Source organism: Gouania willdenowi, chromosome 8 (assembly GCF_900634775.1).
Source record: "Gouania willdenowi chromosome 8, fGouWil2.1, whole genome shotgun sequence".
NCBI classification, from domain to species: domain Eukaryota; kingdom Metazoa; phylum Chordata; class Actinopteri; order Blenniiformes; family Gobiesocidae; genus Gouania; species Gouania willdenowi.
In genome coordinates, this window is record NC_041051.1 from 23,265,018 (window position 1) to 23,284,141 (window position 19,124).

The 19,124-nt window shown below is 42.6% G+C and overlaps 1 protein-coding gene across 1 annotated transcript; it reads right to left on the minus strand.

Annotated features, from left to right (window-relative positions):
• Positions 1-460: 460 nt before the first annotated feature.
• Positions 461-17,606, minus strand: ppl (periplakin). Its single transcript, XM_028454557.1, is given in 24 exon segments — positions 461-3,353; positions 3,355-3,422; positions 3,510-3,602; positions 4,801-4,917; positions 4,992-5,075; positions 5,149-5,299; positions 5,385-5,578; positions 5,828-5,966; positions 6,037-6,215; positions 6,295-6,452; positions 6,526-6,629; positions 6,694-6,767; positions 6,769-6,846; positions 7,556-7,702; positions 7,781-7,903; positions 7,972-8,067; positions 9,471-9,578; positions 9,653-9,814; positions 10,157-10,198; positions 10,389-10,514; positions 10,951-11,071; positions 11,173-11,327; positions 11,847-11,949; positions 17,393-17,606. Coding segments are annotated over 24 exon segments (5,271 nt in total). The 5' UTR covers positions 17,443-17,606; the 3' UTR covers positions 461-754.
• Between the last annotated feature and the right edge of the window lie 1,518 nt (positions 17,607-19,124).

Genomic DNA, 19,124 nt, shown 5'->3' on the forward strand with positions numbered 1-19,124 from the left:
GTTTGATTTTTTTTTTAATGTCATTTGGTGGTTTTTGCTGCAGTTTTGTATATTTCTTGTCATTTTGTGTATTTTTTTGATTTTCTGTATATTTAATTTTGCAAGTTTTTTGAAGTAATTCTGTGCATTTACTTTAGGGACAAGAACTCTGGTTTGTTCCTGCACAAACTGTAACTATTGCTGCTTGAAGGTCGAAGCAAAAATAGGCTTGATTTAGATTTCTCTTCCTGTGCTTTTTTTCATGGATCCTTCTAATTTTACTGTTCCAAATTTCACTAAAAATTATGCTTAGAATGACATTTAAATGGAAAATAGACAGCATTAAAATGCCAGTTAATAAAAACTGACATTTTTGATAGTTTTCTAAGTGAATGGATGAATGTGAGGTGGTGATAAAAGTTAAGTGTAAGTCTGTTTAGGAGTGAAAATAAACTACTAAAAATGAAAAGTTACAAGGATCTGTTTTCTCACATTGATTGGAATTTATTAAAGCTTGCAGAGCACACATCAGGTAACCCAACGAACCCCCCCATAAATAAACAAGACATTTTCACCCTGTGTAGGTGGTGATATTAGTCATATGAACCCTACATTAACACCAGCACTATGGGTACTTGCACACATTGAAAACCATGCTGAGCACCCTCTTGTCAGAGTAAGAATAAAAGGCATCAACATTATAAGAGTAGCAATAAAGCAAATAAAAGAGTTGAGAATTAAACCAACTTGGTGTCAGGTCAGAGCACATAAACATTCACTGCTTCTTGCCCGACACCATTGCGCCAAACTCCTGGATGGAGATTTCTTTATTTAGGTATTGCTGAAGATGGCGGTTTGTAATGTGGCCGAGACGTAAGGCATCTTCAATGGAGAACTTTCTTCCTGACTTCCTGTCGTGCAGCATTGATGATTCTCCCTTGGGTCCCTTTACTGAGATCTCCTCCCAGTCACACTCTTGGCTTTGCAGATTAACAAACATCTTCCAATCGATTAGGCCGAGCTTGTAGGCCTCTTCTGGTCGCATCTCTTTGCCCGTGTCTGGATCAATGACGACAATGGACCTCCTGAGGTGGTTCTCTCTCTGCTCCCTTTTAATCCGCACTGCTGCTAGGTTCTTCTGTAGCTTTTCAATCTCACTGTCTTTCTGGTTTGTGATGGCCTTTAGCTCTGCAAGTTCTTTCTGCAGCGAGTCAAGCCTCAGCTCCAAATTCTTTCCATCACTCCTTGGTGCAGACTCGGTGATCAGCTGCGTCTCTTTGCTTGTGATTTCTATTTCAGAACGGAGCTTGCGGATCTCATTCTGCAGCCTCTGGTTTTCTTGCTGTAGACGGCTGCTTTCATCCCGGATGTAAGTCATTTCTTTAGTTGACTTGGTGTTGGTGAACTCCATTTCAGAGAACTTGGAGGTCAGAGTGGTTAGTTCCTGCTCAAGTTCGCGCCGTCTTCGTTTTTCGTCTTCAAGTGTTCTCTTCAGGTTGACAATCTCTATCTCAGCCTCGGGGTCTTTCTCGACCTGGACCTTCTCAGTGCGAACCACTCTCTCTTTCACATCTACCTTCTCCAAGGTGACCTGCTGCTGGATGAGGGCGTTCAACTCTTTCTCGAGCAGAGTGCGCTTGTGTCGTTCTTCATCCAGCTGTAGTTTGATCATAGAGTGTTCCTTCTCTTGCTGAGGATCCTGCTGCAGAACAACCATCTGTTTAACCGTCACCTTCTCACGATTTTCTTTGTCGCGGAGCTCCAACTCATGAAGTCTGACTTTGAGCCTTTGGATCTCCAGTTCTGCCTCTCGCCTTGCCTTGCGCTCACGCTCAATTTCCTCCAGTTGCATGTCCAGGTCAGCCTTTTGTCTCTGCAGTGCATACAGCTCAGATTTTAAGCTGTCTCTTTGTCTTTGCTCATTATTGATATTTTGTAAGAAAGTGTCACACTCAGACTTCAGAGCGACATCTTCTTCCATCTTGACGACCTCCTGCTGAACAATCTTTTCACGGACCTGAGACAGCTCTGTCTTCCTTAGTCGGATTTTCTCCTCTTGAGTTGCCCGCTCTCTCTCAAGGTCCAGACGCTTCGTCTGCTCATCTGCCAGCTTCCTTTTCAGTGTCTCAATCTCTTCCTTGGTCTTAGGATCTTCTCTGTACTGCATCACCTCATTGACAACTTCTTTAGTCTGCACTTGGGGTTTTGTGCCTTTCCATCTTTCAATTTCATCCCGAAGCTGACGGGTTTCCATCTCAAACTTCTCAATCTGGTGGGTTTTGTCCACAATGTCATTTCGAAGGCCCTCCAGCTCTCTTTCAGTTTGTGGATCGATTTTGTATTTGATAACTTCCTTGATCATCTCTTTGATTTCAACTTGAGGTCCTCTGTTCCTCAGCATAGTCAACTCATCTTGTAGGGATCGAAGATGGAGTTCAGAATCTTTGTAGCGCCTCTGATTCTCTACAACTTCAAGACGAAGATTGGCCACCTCATTCTCAGCCTTGGGATCTGGGCGGACAATTTCCCGCACCTTCTCCTGGGTAATAACTTTGGACTTCTCCTCCTCCAGACTGGTGATTTTCCTCTGGAGATCAACCTTTTCTCTCTGTGATGATCTTCGTTTAGTTTTCTCATCTTCATACTGTCTCCTCAGGTTTTCTACTTCTCTTTCCAAGGTAACATCTTTCTCTACCTTTAGCACCTCCTTGATGGAAATCTTCTCCTCTGCCATGGACTTCTCCTTCTCCAGTCTGCGGAGTTTCTCTTTAAGAAAATTCAGTTCATCCTCCAGCTGCTTCCGGCCTTCGATTTCCTTGACTTTCTTGTCAAAGAGAAAGCGGTACTCAGTTTCAAGGTGGGGGTCGTTCTGAACTTTGATCACCTCCTCTTCAGTGATCACCTCCTGTTCTTTGCTCTTCTCCTCAGCCAGAATTGTCACCTGCTTGTGCAGCTCAGTGAGTTCATTGTCTTTCATTGACTTCTGCCTTCTCAGCTCCTCCAGCTCGTCTCGGAGATTGCGTACCTCCTCCTCCTGACCGCGGTCTCTCTCTATACGCAACACCTCCTTCACCATGTACTCCTGAGCACCTTCCTTGATTTCTGTCTCCAAACCTCGTATTTTCAGCTTCAGAACCTCAAGCTCGTTCTCCAGGACATGGGTGGAGCGACGTTCCTCAGATAACTTCTGCTGGACCTTGTGGATTTCCTCATCCAGTTGGGGATCAGGAACCTTCTTAATCAGCTCCTTTTTGACAATGGTGTCTTGTGGCTTCTGTCCTTCAAGGACATAGATGTCAGTCTGAATGGCTTCATTTCTTTTTCCAGCTGTTTCTCGCCTCTGGACTTTCATCCTGTTTGCTTTCTGATCCTCATGGCTCTTCACCTGGAGCAGCGTTGACTGATCTGACATTTGTAGCCTGAACCACGGAAATGTCGGGTTGCTAAAGAGGAGAAGTCGTATTTGAGTTTATTTCATAGGTAATGTTACAGATCTAATTACTAAAAGTATTTAAAAAATAACAATTCACCTGTTTCAAAAGATTTTGAGCAAACTCCAGATTCTGCAGCTTCTGCTTGTTGACAGCATTTACCTCTGTAAACTTGGCATCAATGGCTGCTTCCTGCAAACATTCAGAGCAGTATTTTTCTTAATGTTGAGATCAAAACCTTTACAGGTTGTCACAAATTTTACTTGGTTACATACAGCACACGTGAACCTGTGTGGCCTGCTACAATAAAAGAAAGAAATAATTATCCCAACATTCCATAATGTTCAAACTTTGTTACTATTGATCTGCAGCTTCTCCATCAGCTCTCATTCACACCAGGAAAGATCTTAGAGAGCAGGCTTTATTATTCTTTGCTATCATATCAAAGCGTATACAGTATAATAACATTAACTTAACCACTAAAAACAAAGCCCTAAACCTAAAAATAAGACCTAAAAACTAAGATTGTATTGTAGAACACCAACACTATATTCAAACACAATCCACCATCTACACATAGCGCTAATGGGTTGCAATAGGTGAAGTCCAGTCAGACGAGGTTGTGCCAAGTAGCAGCCAATTCCCTTCTTCTGAACCTCGTTGTATACCCATCACATTGCTCACACACCATTTACACCGATGTCCACCCTATACTCATTCCACTTACACATAGTTTAGCATCAGGTGCTTTCATGCAGGCAGACCTGCTAATAGTTTATCATGTTTTTCTGCAGTCTGTGCCTTCTCCTGGCTCTTTTCTGTTTCAGGTGTCGCGTGAAGACAGTTCCTGATCTGTGGTTCCTGGCTCAACAAGTCTGGGACTCTCTGATGGTCTATCCCTCCATCTTGTTCTGTTATCCCCCTACTGTTCACTAACCCCAACCAGTCGAAACAGATGGCTGCCACCTCTGAACCTTTTTCTGCTGGAGATTTCTTCTTGTTAAAAGGAGTTGTTTCTTCCCACTGTCGCTAAAAGCTTGTTCATGTGGATCTTGTTGGGTTTTCCCTTCTTGTTATGGATTTTATATTTTTTGATGGCGCTGTTGAGATGACTTTGTTGTAATTTGCGCTATATAAATAAAGTTGAATTGAATTGAATCATCTGTCCACATCTTTTATATTGGAACAAAGTCCTACTAAACTTTCTTCTAAATTTTACCTTTTCTTAGGGGGAGTGGCAGAAGGATTTCTGAATGCTTTGATAGGCTGTAGGTATCAGTTATTTGTGGTTCCACACACTGGAAAAAGGGCTGAAGAATTGCTGTCACATTAAGTGTGAGATTAGCGTTTGTGAGTGCAGGAATGAAGACATTGTTTAGTGACAGCTCACCTCTCCTTTGACACGGAGTGCAGGAGATTCCAGTCGGCTCCTCTTGTACGTCTGAGGCACGAGTCCATCTTCAATGTCCAGCATGGCTTTGTATTTCTCCGTTTCATTCTCATAGTCCTATAACAGAAACATTTGCCCTGTAAGCCTTGTTCACAATGTATCATGGTCAAATAAAGACATTTAACTCTTACTTTGATAGCTTGTTGGTAAAGTTGAGCATTTTTAGAGACATTGTTTAAATCCGACTCCTTCTTGGCGATATCCGACAGTAAGTTCTGATAAAAACAGATGAGTTTTAGAGATTGAAGTGAACACTCCTCTGAGGGTGTAGCTGCTCAGAGCACTCACCCGCTGGTTCTTCAGTTTGGTTTCCAGCTGTCGAACATCGTCGGTCTCTTTTGGCTCATAGTTTGGAACACGAGACAGCCAGGCGTTCAGATCACTGTAATCGTTGTTGTAATTTTTGAATGCCATTTTGGCTCTCTGCAAGGACTGAGACCTACAGCACAGCAGGATGTGACAGAGAACGACAGGTAAGTGTGTGGTTCATGGGTGTGGAGCAGGTTGTGATAATTAACACTCACCTGATGTCGATCTGCCTTTGGAGGTTGTTGAAGCGCTTGTTGAGTTTCTGAACATCAGCTTCCTGTCTTTCGATGTCAGGACTGTGTTCCTGGAACTTGTTGTACATGTTTTCGCTGCTGCTTTTGGCTGAGCGCAGGTTCTGCTCCGTCTCAGCAATCAGGTTCCTCTTGGCCCTCAGATCAGCTCCCATATCCTATCAGAGCGTGAATGGAGAAGCACACACATAGAACAAACTGACCATTAGGCTCTTGTGTGGATTGTCATGATTCTAATGTGAAGTGAACAAAGCCTTGTCTGTTAGGAATGTAACAAAAGACATTTAGATTTTTTCTTAAGGTTTTTTTATTTCAACAGTTCGGCCTCCATTCTGAGAGCTTTTTTGCTTGCTTCGTTGACAATTTGTATTCTTTTTTAATGAAAAATGCACAAAGGTAACTCTTACTGCCAGCTCTTTCTGAGTCTTCTCCAGGGAGGAGATGTCTGCAGGGGCCACTTCCTCTCTGGCCAGCCGGTTCTCGTAGGTGGACAGCATGTTCTTACCGTTCTGAAGAGACGCCTCCAGCTGGTTGGAGTTCTTTAGTCTGAAAGGGAAAGATAGTTAGATTGTCTTCACACTCTGAAGGAGATGCAGTGAGGAGTACAGTTCCTTACCTCTCCTGAGAAGCCTGCAGCAGCTGCTCCAGCTTGGAATACTTTTTGTCAGCCTCGTCCGCCTTGGTGTGGAGCTGAGGAGCGCTGGCACTCGTTGGGCTGGAGCTCAGGAAGCTTCGTGCTTCTTGCACCTTGGAGGACTTCTCCGGTTCGATCCTGCTGACAGCTGCTGCGATATCCTAAGGACGGAACACAAACATGAGTACGACGCTGTGAGTCGCAGCTAATCAGAAATCAGAGCCTCGTGGCGCTCCTTACCCTCATGTCCTGGAGGCGGTCAGTACTGTCCTGCAGAGTCCTGGTCTGCTCCAGAGGAGGACGTGTGTTAGCGTAGATGGCCTTCTCCTGTTTGTCCAGGTCATTGACCACCTTATCCAGGCCAGCCATCAGTTGACGACACTGCTGCTCCTGTTTGTCTGATGATACAAAGCCACCTGTGACCTCTGACCTCTGACCCATGACCAGATGGAGGGGCAGAATGATGTGTACCTGTGCCTGCGCCGCTCTGCCTCTTCAACTCATCGAAGCGTTTGGCCAGCGTGTCCTTGCTGCTCTTCATCTTCTGCTTCAGGCCTTTCTGCTGGTTCACCAGACTGTGGAGCACATTGTGTCACACAACACCCACGCAGGAGCCACATAGTCTGCAGCTTCACTCACCCGTCAGCAACCGCCAGCGCCTCCGGGTCGGTGGGTGGGATTATGAAGCAGACAGCCGGGGCGGAGAGCTTTCCGTCCTTCTGCGTCTTTCACATCCCATTTGGAGCCATTGTTCCGGAGTAGTGTGTATCTTTCTCCACGCACAATCGGACCCTGCACAGGTTTACCACAGGCTTGCTCACATTCACCAACGTTCATGTGTTCATGCAACGCACGCCATTACTTCATCAGCTTCCAACTCCTTCGTTTGCTTCTTAATCCCTCTGTAGTAAATCTAACATATGTGTTTGTTGCATTACTGCTCGGTTATAATCTATTAGAATTGGAATGCAGGCAGAGTTAATGTGGCTTCACAGTAACAAATATCATGTACATTTGGGACATTAACCGTGAGTCATTACGTAAATGGACTGTTTTGAGTGTCTGTCTGTGCCTGTGTGTAACCCTGATGAAGCAGTTACAGAAGAGGATCAAGATCAATTTGTAACATTTTCAGAACAATAAAAACCATCTTATCATGCTAAAGCTTTGCTACATGCGGCCCACGGTCACACAAAAACAATAATAATAAAAAATTTTTTTAAAAAAAAAACACTCGACATGATGACAAAATCCCAGAAAATTATAAAAGAAGTCCCCTAAAACATTTTGATATTATTCCAAATGCTAACATGAATGTTGTTAATGTGACACTTGGATCAGATCATCACATTTTTGTGACCCAGCTGTAATAAATGTTGCAGGTTTCTATGGTCACAGACCTGACCATGATGATGTGAACGTGTCTTTTTTTAAACTAATGCTCCATTGTTCAAATGCACTATGATGAATGAAGTCAAATAATTTTAGGAAGCATCCATACCTCGTCTGCGTCAAACTCGCACAGAGCTTCGACCGGCAGCTGCTTCTGTGGAGTTTCTCTACGATACTTCAGAGGCAGAACCTGCAGGCTGCGCTTCTGAAGACTGTTGACGCGCTCATCAAAGTGATCCATGGCCTTGGCTTGCTCCTACTCACACACAAACACACAAAGTCAGTGAGACTGTCACTCATTCCTGGCCTCACTCTCGGACTGAGCCCTCCTTACATCCAGCTCTGTGATCAGACCATCCATCTGGTACATGTCCTTGAACTCAGGATTGTACTTCTGGTTGACTTCCTTATCCAGACGTTTGAGCAGGTCCTGGGTGTCACGGGACTCCTTGTGAAACTAGGCATACACAGAATAAGGAGGCATTGGTATCAGAACTGTGTGTGAGTGTGTGTGTGTGTCCTCACCTTGTGGTACTCATCCATGTGTTTGAGGTGGTTCTCCTCACAGATGAGCAGGTTCAGGTACTCCTTCCAGTCTGCATGGACCGCCTCCATGTGAGCCTGTGACAAACATCAGCTGCTCTGTGAGCATCAGGCCTGACATTTAACACATGGCTGCTGTTTCTAGTTTGTGCACTAGGGGTCGCACTGGGACAAAATATTTTCTTTTCCACTTTAGTTTCTATGGGATGATGATCAGGAAATGTTTTTTTGTTTTTTTAGAACTTTATTTTTCTCTTTTTAGTAATAATAAACATGAGAAAACACGTTACAGAATCCTCCCTGACAGCAAGACAGCATATACACAACAATGCAAGAAAAAAATACAATATTAAAAAATAATAAAATAAAATAAGGAGAAACATGTTGGGTCCCAGAAAACCGAGCAAAGCTGACAAATAAACAAATAAAATGATGGGTCATTAAGATATTACAGCAAAGTGTAGGTGACCCCTCAGTTACACAGGTATTTTTCAATAAGTAACCATCTCTTCATGAAGACCACAGATTTTTTTGAAAGCCTCTATTTCCTAGCAGTCATCAAGAGTATATGTAACAGGTCTTTTGATCTTGGAATCTTGTTTTCAGGAGTCAAATAAAAAAGAAACTAGCTTGGCGTGTACAGTAAATCAACTGCCAGAACTTTATCTATCTCCATCTTTACACCCCTCCAAAAAGGAATCTGGAGTTCTAATAATCTTTATTGCCCGTGAAAAACCGGCTGTCCCTTTAATTCTCTTCTGGACTGTTGACCATACTTTTAAAGTGTTTTTTATCCAAATATTTCTGATTTCCAGTTTCTTCTGTTACTGCTTGCTTAAAAACACTAAAATGGATGGCAGTGTAACTGGCAGTGAGTTTTTGTTCACCCACCCCAATGATTCCAAGTCATTGTTAACCCAGGCTACCACTGCTGTTAGTTGTGCTGCCCAAAAGTATTATTTCATACTGGGAAGGTCAAGTCCACCCCTCTTCTTCTCAAGAGTAAGTGTTTTAAGTCTCACTCTTGGTCTCTTATTTTGCCATATGAACCTAGATATCAGCCTTCACATTGCTAGACAAGTTTATGTCGGGACCACGACTGGGAGAGACTGGAATACAAACAAAGTCTGGGAAGTAGATTCATTTTAATGGCCTCCACTCTACCCAGAAGGGATAACGTGAGCACATCCCATCTTGCCAGTTCTTTTCTAGACTAATTTATTTTTTTAAATTAAAACAGATATTACTTTAATCATTATATTAATTATTCTAATAAAAACATTTTATACATGAAATAGAAATGGCAAACAAAATTATCAAAATAATAAAAAGATACATAGATAAAAAATATATGCTAAATAAATGTAAATGAAATGGTAATATATAATAGAAATAAACATGATGAAAAAAATAATTATGAATAGTAAAAACAAAAATAGTGTAAAACAGAAGAAAATGTAGCTCCATAAATGACCATGTACCTCAATGATGTTCTTCCCAGGGTGGTTGGCGGCGATCAGCTTCTCTCCGTCATTGTTCAGCTTGGTCACCGTGGCCTCCTTGGAATCCAGACATTTGCTTATGAAGTTCTGTGGATTCAAACCACCGTTAGCACAGGTTAATGTGTACTGACACATTGCACGTCTCATCTTCCCTCAGCTACCTCATACTGCCTCTGGCGAGCGGGATAGTCCAGGTTGTTGTCACTCCAGTCATAGTTGATCCTTTCCTCTGCCTGCTGGTCCATCCAGTACAGCTCATTGGTGCAGGACTGCATGTAATCCCTCAGACTGGCCAGGTCACGCTGACGGGTAGCAGATGCAGCCTGGACGAGAGATAAGTGACTATAAAACATTTTCCATGTTATCTTAGATTCAAGAAAAGCTTTGTCTGAAGAGGCAGAACATCGTCCTCAACGTACACACAACACAACACAAACAAGGTATATTGAAACATAAACAAATTATACAGAGTTTAAGTTCTAAAATGTGCAGCGGGGAAAAGTGAAAGTGATGGAGATTACTTGTGAGCCATTGGAGGTTAAAAAAGTTATGGTAAAATAAAGTGTCGAGAGCCATGCTAGTAGGGGTAGCATCATGTGTTTATGATCAAATTGTGCTGATGGTGTGTGTGTGTGTGTGTGTGTGCGCGTGTGGGTTTTGGTTACCAGTAGCTTGTTGTACTTGATCTGGTTGGCGTTGATGTAATCCTGCAGACACAGAAAGGAGAAAAGCAGACAAATGAGGAGTCAGGTGACCCTAGCACCATTAGCGCATAGTTTAGCTTCATTAAAGTGTAGTGGCTTCAGCCTTTGTCCAATTAAATTAGAAGAAGTGAGAAGAGAAGATAGATGGAGCTCAGAAACATCATGTTGTTCCACCATCACATCGGACCTTTACCTTATCTCCACTGGAAGCGATGTGAGGAGCCAGAGCCTCCACTTCACTGTGAAAGATGTTGTGCTCCTCCACCTCGTTCTCCACAGAGGGAAGGTCCTGGCTGAAGCCTTTGTTGTCCAGGTTCTCCTGGATAGAGACCAAAACACAGGACACATCAGTGCATCCGCTTCGTTCTTCAAACCAATTATTAAACATCTGTTTCCATCAAGCCAACAACTGTCCCTCCTGTGAGTGGCTCAGAAAACATAGAAACAATGCAAAAAACCTTCACCAACACAAACACGAGTTTGTGACATGCTGATGAGGGTGAAATCTCATCTGAAACCATTTATTTCACTTGTTTAGCCATCAGACTCCTGATCTCAATAAGGGTTGCCAGACTTCTTAATTGTTTAAATCACACAAAGCTTACATTCATGGCAAGCCACTGGGAAATAAAGTGAAAAGGCCAACTGGCTCCCGGCATGAAACCTTTATAACTTTAAATGTACAGTGCTGAGGTGAAAGAGCATCATTTCTAATGTGGCGAGTATCCAAGCACCAATGAGAACAAAGCGCCTACCATCTTCTCATCAATCATGTTGCCCCAGTTGATGGTGGGCACGCCCTCCATGCGAACCAGGTGGTAGATGCGGTCACAGTCCTCCTTCAGCTTCAGCACCCTCTCGCGCAGCTGCTTCATGCTGAAAACACAAGCAGGATGTTCAAACCCATGTCAATCTAACTGCAGAGAGTCCAAAGGCTGACAGAACAGTTTCTGATCCAACGGTTTGTGCACACTCACTCCTGCTCAATCATTTCAGCCTGAGGATGCTGCAGACGTTTGGCATTGACTGCTTCGTCGTCCAGGCCTCGCAGCAGTTCCAGACACTGGGAGATCCTCTTGGAGCAGTCGTCACCGTACAGGGTCGGCTTCCCCTCGTTGATCTTACTGACATCCTGCAGAGCGAGCACAGCAAAGGATCATGGCATTAGATGGTTATAGAAACAGCAGAAGAAGGAGGAAGGGGATGTAGCAGATCTTCAGGAATCACAAGGAGGAGCCAGTCAGACGTTAAAAACATGGTCATGTCATTCTACCGATGGAGTCACATGTTCACAGTCTAAACATCATTGATGACGTCTTCAATGTGTACTGACTATACTAACTAAAGCTAGCACAATTACAAGTTTGATGTGGTTGTGCATTACGGTTACTGAACTGGAAGTCTACTGCATGCGTCTCACCAGTAGATCCCCAACAATGACGGCTTGTCCTCAATGGGAGTGTTTGTTTTTGTTACACTGCCGGGGAGTACACACTGAATTCAGAAGGTTTGTGTGCTATTAGGTTAACCAAACAGTCGTAACTCAGATGAACATGCTTTTTTTTGTGTAGAAAAGTGTCTATTCGTTAGTAATCTACATGGACTCCACCTCACAAACACTTGGTAACAGACGTACAGCTCACTGGTTTACCTTGTTGAGGTTCTGCTCCACGTCGTAGATGTTCCTCTCCACTTTGTCTGCATTCTTCTGCAGCCTCTCAATCAGAGCAGCGAGTTCAGAGGGAGTATCGCTGCTGGAAAAGCAGAAAGAGGTGAACGTTAATCTACTGCTAGAATAAAACCAGAAGGGCTCACTGAGAGGAATGCTGACACTGGGATGAAGGTGACATCAGCTTCACTGCCATCTGTTTTTGTGCAAATGCTGTGAGTCATTTAAAGAGCTTGGTCAGGCCAAATATTCATGTACTAATAGAATCCCTATCCAAGTGGTTTCCAAACTGGGGGCACGAGATGGCCTTACTGAACATTGAGCATGAAAAATAGATGAGGTGGCTTGTGTGTAACCTTGTGTTTTATGGCGCGTTTCATGTCGCAGGACCTCAAACAAAAGCAGTAGAAATGGCACTATGCATCCTTTATTTAAAAATGATATTTTGCCACAACGGTATGAAGAGCAGCACATATTGTTTGAGTTTGAGTCCTCTGAGCTATTCAGTGAGTAAACACGAGCTTTCTGATGTAAATCAATCACCCAGTAGTTGAGAATAGCTGGATAAACTCTCTTCAGATGTTGTGACATCATGGTCTGATGATAAGAAGTGACTGTTGCATTCCACTGACAGACGTGTTCATTTAGATCTTTATGAATGCTTCCTGCTGCAAACTGGAGCAGTGCATACTTAAGTTTCTACTGTAACGCCTTCAGGGGAAAAAAACGAGCCCAGCAACTCTTTGCTCGACTCCATAACAGACACACCTTGTCTGGTGAGAGTGGGCGTCTGTAGATTCTGTGCTGCTAATGAACAGACACTGTAAAGACTGAGAGTTGGAAAAACACAATGGAAACATCAGGAAAACGCTTTTAAGATGAGGAAGGGCCGCAAACTGCAGCTCAGCAGACTGGATCAGAACCAACATGACTGACTAAACTCTTTAAAAAAGCTTTAAACTTGGCAAGGTTTTCAGTATTCAGCAACAGCCCTAACTCTAACTATACAACTGCCTTTAATCATCTCACCTTGTGAGTTCTCAAAACACTGAACTCAATAAAAAAAAAAGATTAAAATAAAAGGATTAGACAGACTGGTAAAGTTCAAATACACACTCTGTCCAGCAGAGGGCACTAAGGCTGATATTCTGAGGAGACGACCTTTGGCCTATTCCCTTCAAACGACACAGAAAGTAAGGTTTCAATGTGTGTTTCAATCAATCAATCAATCAATCTTTTATTTGTATAGCGCCAAATCATAACCAATGGTATCTCAAGACACTTTACAGTAGAGCAGTCTTAAGGACGGACTCTTCATTTTATGGATACACACATATGCATATATACGTATATGCACATACATATGTATCCCACACCCAACATGAATTCATCATGGCGGCAAGGAAAACCTTCTGTTAAGCAGCAGGAACCTTGTGTGGATCCCATTCCTATGATGAACAGCCATCCACTTTATGCTGTGTTGGGTGTGTGCAGAGGAAAGGGTGGAGACAGAGTTGTTGAGACTCTGTAACTCCACACTAAGGATCCCACGGACCTGCAAGACAAAAGCCAGAAGGAGTACAGGAGCAAACACACAAGGGAAGAAGCAGACATAGAGGGAGTGTTTGAGAGAGGAATGGGACCCTCTCCGGTCCCTCTCTAACCTAAATGACCTCTCTCTCTGTGTTTGCCTACAGCTGTGCCATAACGTGACTTATTCAATGACAACGTCTTCACAGCAGCTGTGTGTGTGTGTGTGTGTGTGTGTGTGTGTGTGTGTGTGTGTGTGTGTGTGTGTGTGTTCATCAACAAACCCCGTCCCTGAAACGTCTGATCTCACTCATCAGGCTGCTGTGATGCTCCAGCCACCATTCAAGCCTTTCTACTCTGCAGTCATTCCAGCTCCGGGCTGGGACTGTGAGGCTGACATAAACACATTAATAATGTACATGTGTGTTTATTCTTATTCCGTGCAGGTTGACAGCTGACTCAGTGTGCATCATTACAACAATTCTGAGCAGGAAAAATGAAGAATCTCAAATGAATGGTAGATTGACTCCAACTTTAAATCTTTCCACCGGTGCTCGACCAATTAATCGGGCAGATTTCAGCAATCATAGATTATCGAAATGGGTCAGCTCTAATATGTAACTGATGTATGAATTTTGTTGCTCTGGGGATTCTGTCTGTTTTTTTTCTGTATTAGAAGCTGCCACTTTAAAATCGGTAATGATTATTAATGACAAAAGTCACTCGTTCATTGTTTACTGTTTGTCATTTGAGTATTTTGGATGTATTTATTCTTTTACATTATATTCCAGAAATCCAGTTTGACAAGTGTTCCTTTCCTTATTGATCTGTGTCTGTACAGTCCTGATATAATTAAATGTCCTTGTTTTAATCTTCTGCTTATTTGCTTTAAATCAGATTCTGGGTGTTATAATAACTAGTATTTATCTGCAGTATATAGCCTGTATATATCAATGTTCTTATTTCATATTTCAGTTATCAGCAGATACATTGGATATCAGCTTGATTAAAAACCAGCCCAAGAAATCCCATATGTGTCAAGCTCTAGTTTCTATTTTAGTCTTTTTTCCCAAACTGAAGGAAGCTACTTGTTTTTCTGTCTCGTAATTAATCAAGCAGCAGCGGTCTGCTCGTGCTGCACAACCACAGCCGTCCCTCATGTGTTCACAAGTTACATAAGAGCTGGACGTGGAGAGGAGACATTTTTAAAGGTGATCACTGGGCATGTTTGCACAGGTGCTGCCTGTGGCGCTCGGCAGGTGTAGCAAGTTCACTGTGATCCACACGGAAACATCTTCAGGGGATTTCAGTCACGTTGGAACCCATCACATGAACCTGAGCCATAAACAGGAGCAGAGGCTTCCTCGCCAATGGGAAAACAAGAGGAAACCACTGGATACATGTTTGGGAACACTGCTCTGCTGTGGGTGATCTCTGGAGATCACAGTCATCGTTACATACATCAGTTTAACCAAATGACTGAAGAATATACAAGAGTAGAATACAGGGAATAACTGCTCCCTCTTTTTTCTATAGCTGCTCTCATTTTCATTTGTGGTGTTAAATTATAGTTGTGTGTTTACACATAAATATTCATACTTTTTAAAATGTAATCTATGTCGTTCATTAAGGAAACACACACAGCGTTAGCATAGCTGACCTCGTGACTTAGTTTAACACTTTAATCATCCTCCTCAGCTTTAAAAAACACAAATGACACAGATTTCCAAATGGGAATTTCAAATATTTAGGTGTAAATACACTATTCATGCATAGATTATAAATAAAAACACCCCCACACACATTTTAGACACTAACCTTACCCCTTATGTTTCACTCATTTGATCAGGATCTTTTTATTTCCATTCTATTTATTTCCCATTTACATACATTTTTAATTCTTTTTATCTTCGTTTTTAATTACAAATACGTTTTAATTATCTTTATTTCCTATTTTTCCTGTCCCTATAGGGTTTATATCTTGTCCTAATTTTGAACTGAGAATTGCATGAAACTCAAAGTCAGCATCTGTTCTCTGAGCTTTTCCTAAATCAAACTCAATGATGTGCAGCTTTTATCACAACGGGGACACAAAACTGTGAATGTATCTGATCCGAGGGTCAGCATTAGAATAATGATCAATCAGTGCATTAACAGACGAAACAACAAAGGCTTTGATCAGATTGTGGAGCCATTTTGTGTGTTTTTCTATAATTATCTGTGTTTTTGTATCTTTGTTGTCATTTTGCAGATTCATTTAGTCACTTTGTTTATTTTCTTTGGCGTCTTGTGTGTTTCTGGAGAAATGTGCCTTTTTGTTTCCTTTAATGTGACCTTTTGTGTCGTTGTGTCTGTTTTTAATCAAAAACTGTCAAACTTATCTACTCCGACAATTTTTTTTTCATTTGACTCCAAACTGTCAACAGCTCATCTTCAGACTGTCCTATACAAACCATCCACACACATTATTTATTTATCAAACATTGAACTCTAAGTTGCTCCAAATAGTCGATGAATGAGTTCATATTGTAAAGCAATTAGGAACTAACAGGTCATAAAAGCTTATTTTAATTAACATTTACCATTCATTCAAAATTGCCTTAAATTGCATGTGTCTGACATTGCTGGGCAGCAGCTATAATTAAGTATATTTTTCTGTCATTGTGTATTTTTGTATGTTTTAAAAATCATTTTGTGTCTTTTTGTATAATTTTGTCATCGTTATGTCTGTGTTTGGAACCATTTTGTATATTTGTGTCATATTGTGTGCTTTTAAAATGTGTTTGTGGTCATGTTTAAAATATTTTGTGGTCATTTTTTGGTCATTGTTTTATGTGTTTTTGGAGTTCATTTGTGTGTTTGTGTGGTCGTTTTGTGTGTTCGGAGTCGTTTTGTAAATGTTTCTGTCAATGATGTGTTTTTGAATATTATATATGTTTCTTTCTGTGGCAATTTTCATAATCTTTCTGTCATTTTGTGCATTTACTTTGGGAGCTGTTCAAAATAACGCCGAGGGCCACACGTCGCCCATGTTTGCTCTCACTCTTCCTCACTGACAGAATCTTCAAGTCTTTAAAGAAGGCGTTTATTACACCCTTGTATCATTATGTTGGGTGTTTACCTTTAACAGGCAGCTCTTTGAGGCCGTGAATGGCTGCACCTCACAGCATGAACCTGTGCTAATCGTGACTGATAGAAGTGAACTAAGCATGAGCAGGACAAACCTGATCATCATGCTGTCTATGAGCAATCACCGAAATGAGCTCATCTCACAAAAAAAATGTGCTCACCCCTGAGGAGCATGGATTGGACCCACCTCTGATTGGCTCAGTGCCCAGGTTGGGTTCCAGGGCTCCGCCCACATGTTAATCATTGTAAGTGTTTGTCTTTGTGTGCATGAAGGAGCACAGGTGAGCACAGGGTGGAGCTGTCAGTAGCATTCCATGGCTGCATGTTGGTGCTTTGCTATATTTTTACAGTTCTACATCAACCCCGAGCCATTCATCCACAAACATGCACTGATGAGAAGCTCAAAGAGTGGGAGTCAACGTCACACATTCCTGGGATGGAGTTGACAGGTGTGGCAGAGGGAGGGGCAACACCTCAGAGCAGCCCCTGTTGAAGCTCAGGGAGCACTACCAACACCTGTGGGTGAAAGGGGGCTCCCCATAATGACTGAACCAATCATGGAGCCCAGGCAGCACACAGAGTTTACTGGATCACAGAGCAGTTAAACTCTGTGCTGATCAAGATCTATGGATTTACTACAGTTTAGCCCCGCCCACAGAGAGGGAGCGGATATCAGTGAGTGTCTGTCCTCTGTCACGCTAATGTCCTCCTAGATTAGCGTCTGTTAAAAACAACAGACACACAGTCAAATGCTTTCATTCTGCTGTTTTCTAGAAGTGTGTGTGTGTACGTACACACACACGGAGAGAACATATGAACTCCACAGCTCGAACCTGTGGCCTCGCACTTTAAGAGCTGTCGGTACTTACGTGGATTTGGTCGGTGTGATCACCGTGGATTTCTTCTTTCTGCTGAACATGGTGACTGACGGTGTCCTGTCAGTGGCTTCAGACACTTCCTGAAGGACAGCTGAGCCTCAGCCTGTGCGTGTACGTGTGCGTGTTAAATGTCAGAGCTCTCCTCCCACCGAGCTGCGATCACAATGCGCTGTTCACCTGAGTCCCTCTGCTTTTCACAGGCTGCTGCTCACCTGTCAGCCTGCCCCGAGGCCCCGCCCCCTGACACACACACACACACACACACACACACACACACACACACACACACACACACACACACACACAGAGGGTGTGACACATACTTCTCTCACATACTCAGTGTAAGAATTATGTCTACTCTAAGTGTGTGTGTGTACACTAGTGGTGCGCGTGAGTGGCCGAGGGTGTGACTGGCCGAACCAGTCCTTCTTCACTAGCCTGTAAAGCCTATGAAGTGACACACACACACACACACACACGCACACACACACACACACACACACACGCACACACACACACCCACACACACACACACACACACACACACACACACACACACACACACACACACACACACACACACACACACACACACACTTACACCTGTGTCATTTTTTCTTTGTTTCTTTGGAACAACTGGCACCCAAAACCATTCCATGAGCAGCTGGTTACCAATAGCAACGGGCCCATAGCGGTCCATCCTCCTCATCCTTCCAGCGCTGATTAGAATAACACACATCATCACATATATCAACCTGAGTCTGATCAAATCCAAGCACTGCAGACTTAAACAGGAGGATGGACATGGCCGCCATCTTGCCAGGGGCTACCTGCAGACGGCAGCCAGCTTCTGTAATAATCAGGACCATGTGAAATTTCAGAATATGACAGACTTAGTAAATACAAACAATATTATTCTTTTTTTAAAAAAAAAAAAATTAAATAAAAAGTACGAGCAGGATGAGAATTGCCACTTCTGAGTTGGAGGGGAAAAGGTTGAGTGCCACTTAGAAGAAGTGGCCGGGTAAAGGAAAGTCTGGGCCTGGCTGCTCAGGATGTTGCCCCCATGCTCCGAACATGAATAAGCAGAAGATGGATGGATAAAAAAAATACTCAACACTTGTTTTCTATTTAGTAACAAAGTATTCCACTATTGAGTAATGACAACATAAGAAATAGTTAGGGGTGAGATGATATACAAAGTTCATAATATGAGACGATGTACGATAGGCTCACAATAATGATACAATACAATATTTTGGAAAGGAGAAAAAAGACCCCCAAAAAAAGAAGTTGGAGAAAAAAAAAACCCTGCTTTTATGTAATGTATGGGTTTGACCTTTTCATCTCCATCAGAATATACAATATAAAATGAACAATATCCAATGTTTCCTATTTTTTCTGCTTTGCAAATAAAACACAAAGACACAGACTGACAAATCAAGTCAGTCAAAAATCTAAACCAATCCCTGACACCATGACATTCTTCAAACAAATGTTCCTCTCTGACATCAAACTAGAACAGTCTACACAGCCCAGATGTTGGAAAGACATGCTCGCTGGGACATATGTAGCAGAGATGGAAAGGTCGGCTTCACCCTTAGAAATAATGCCTATCCTTCTGGCATTAAAGAATCCAGTTAGTGGGATTGTTCCAGTGCTTTCCACAGGCAGGTCACCTTGCACCAGTGCACATGCTTCAGAATAGCAGTGTGGTAAAGTG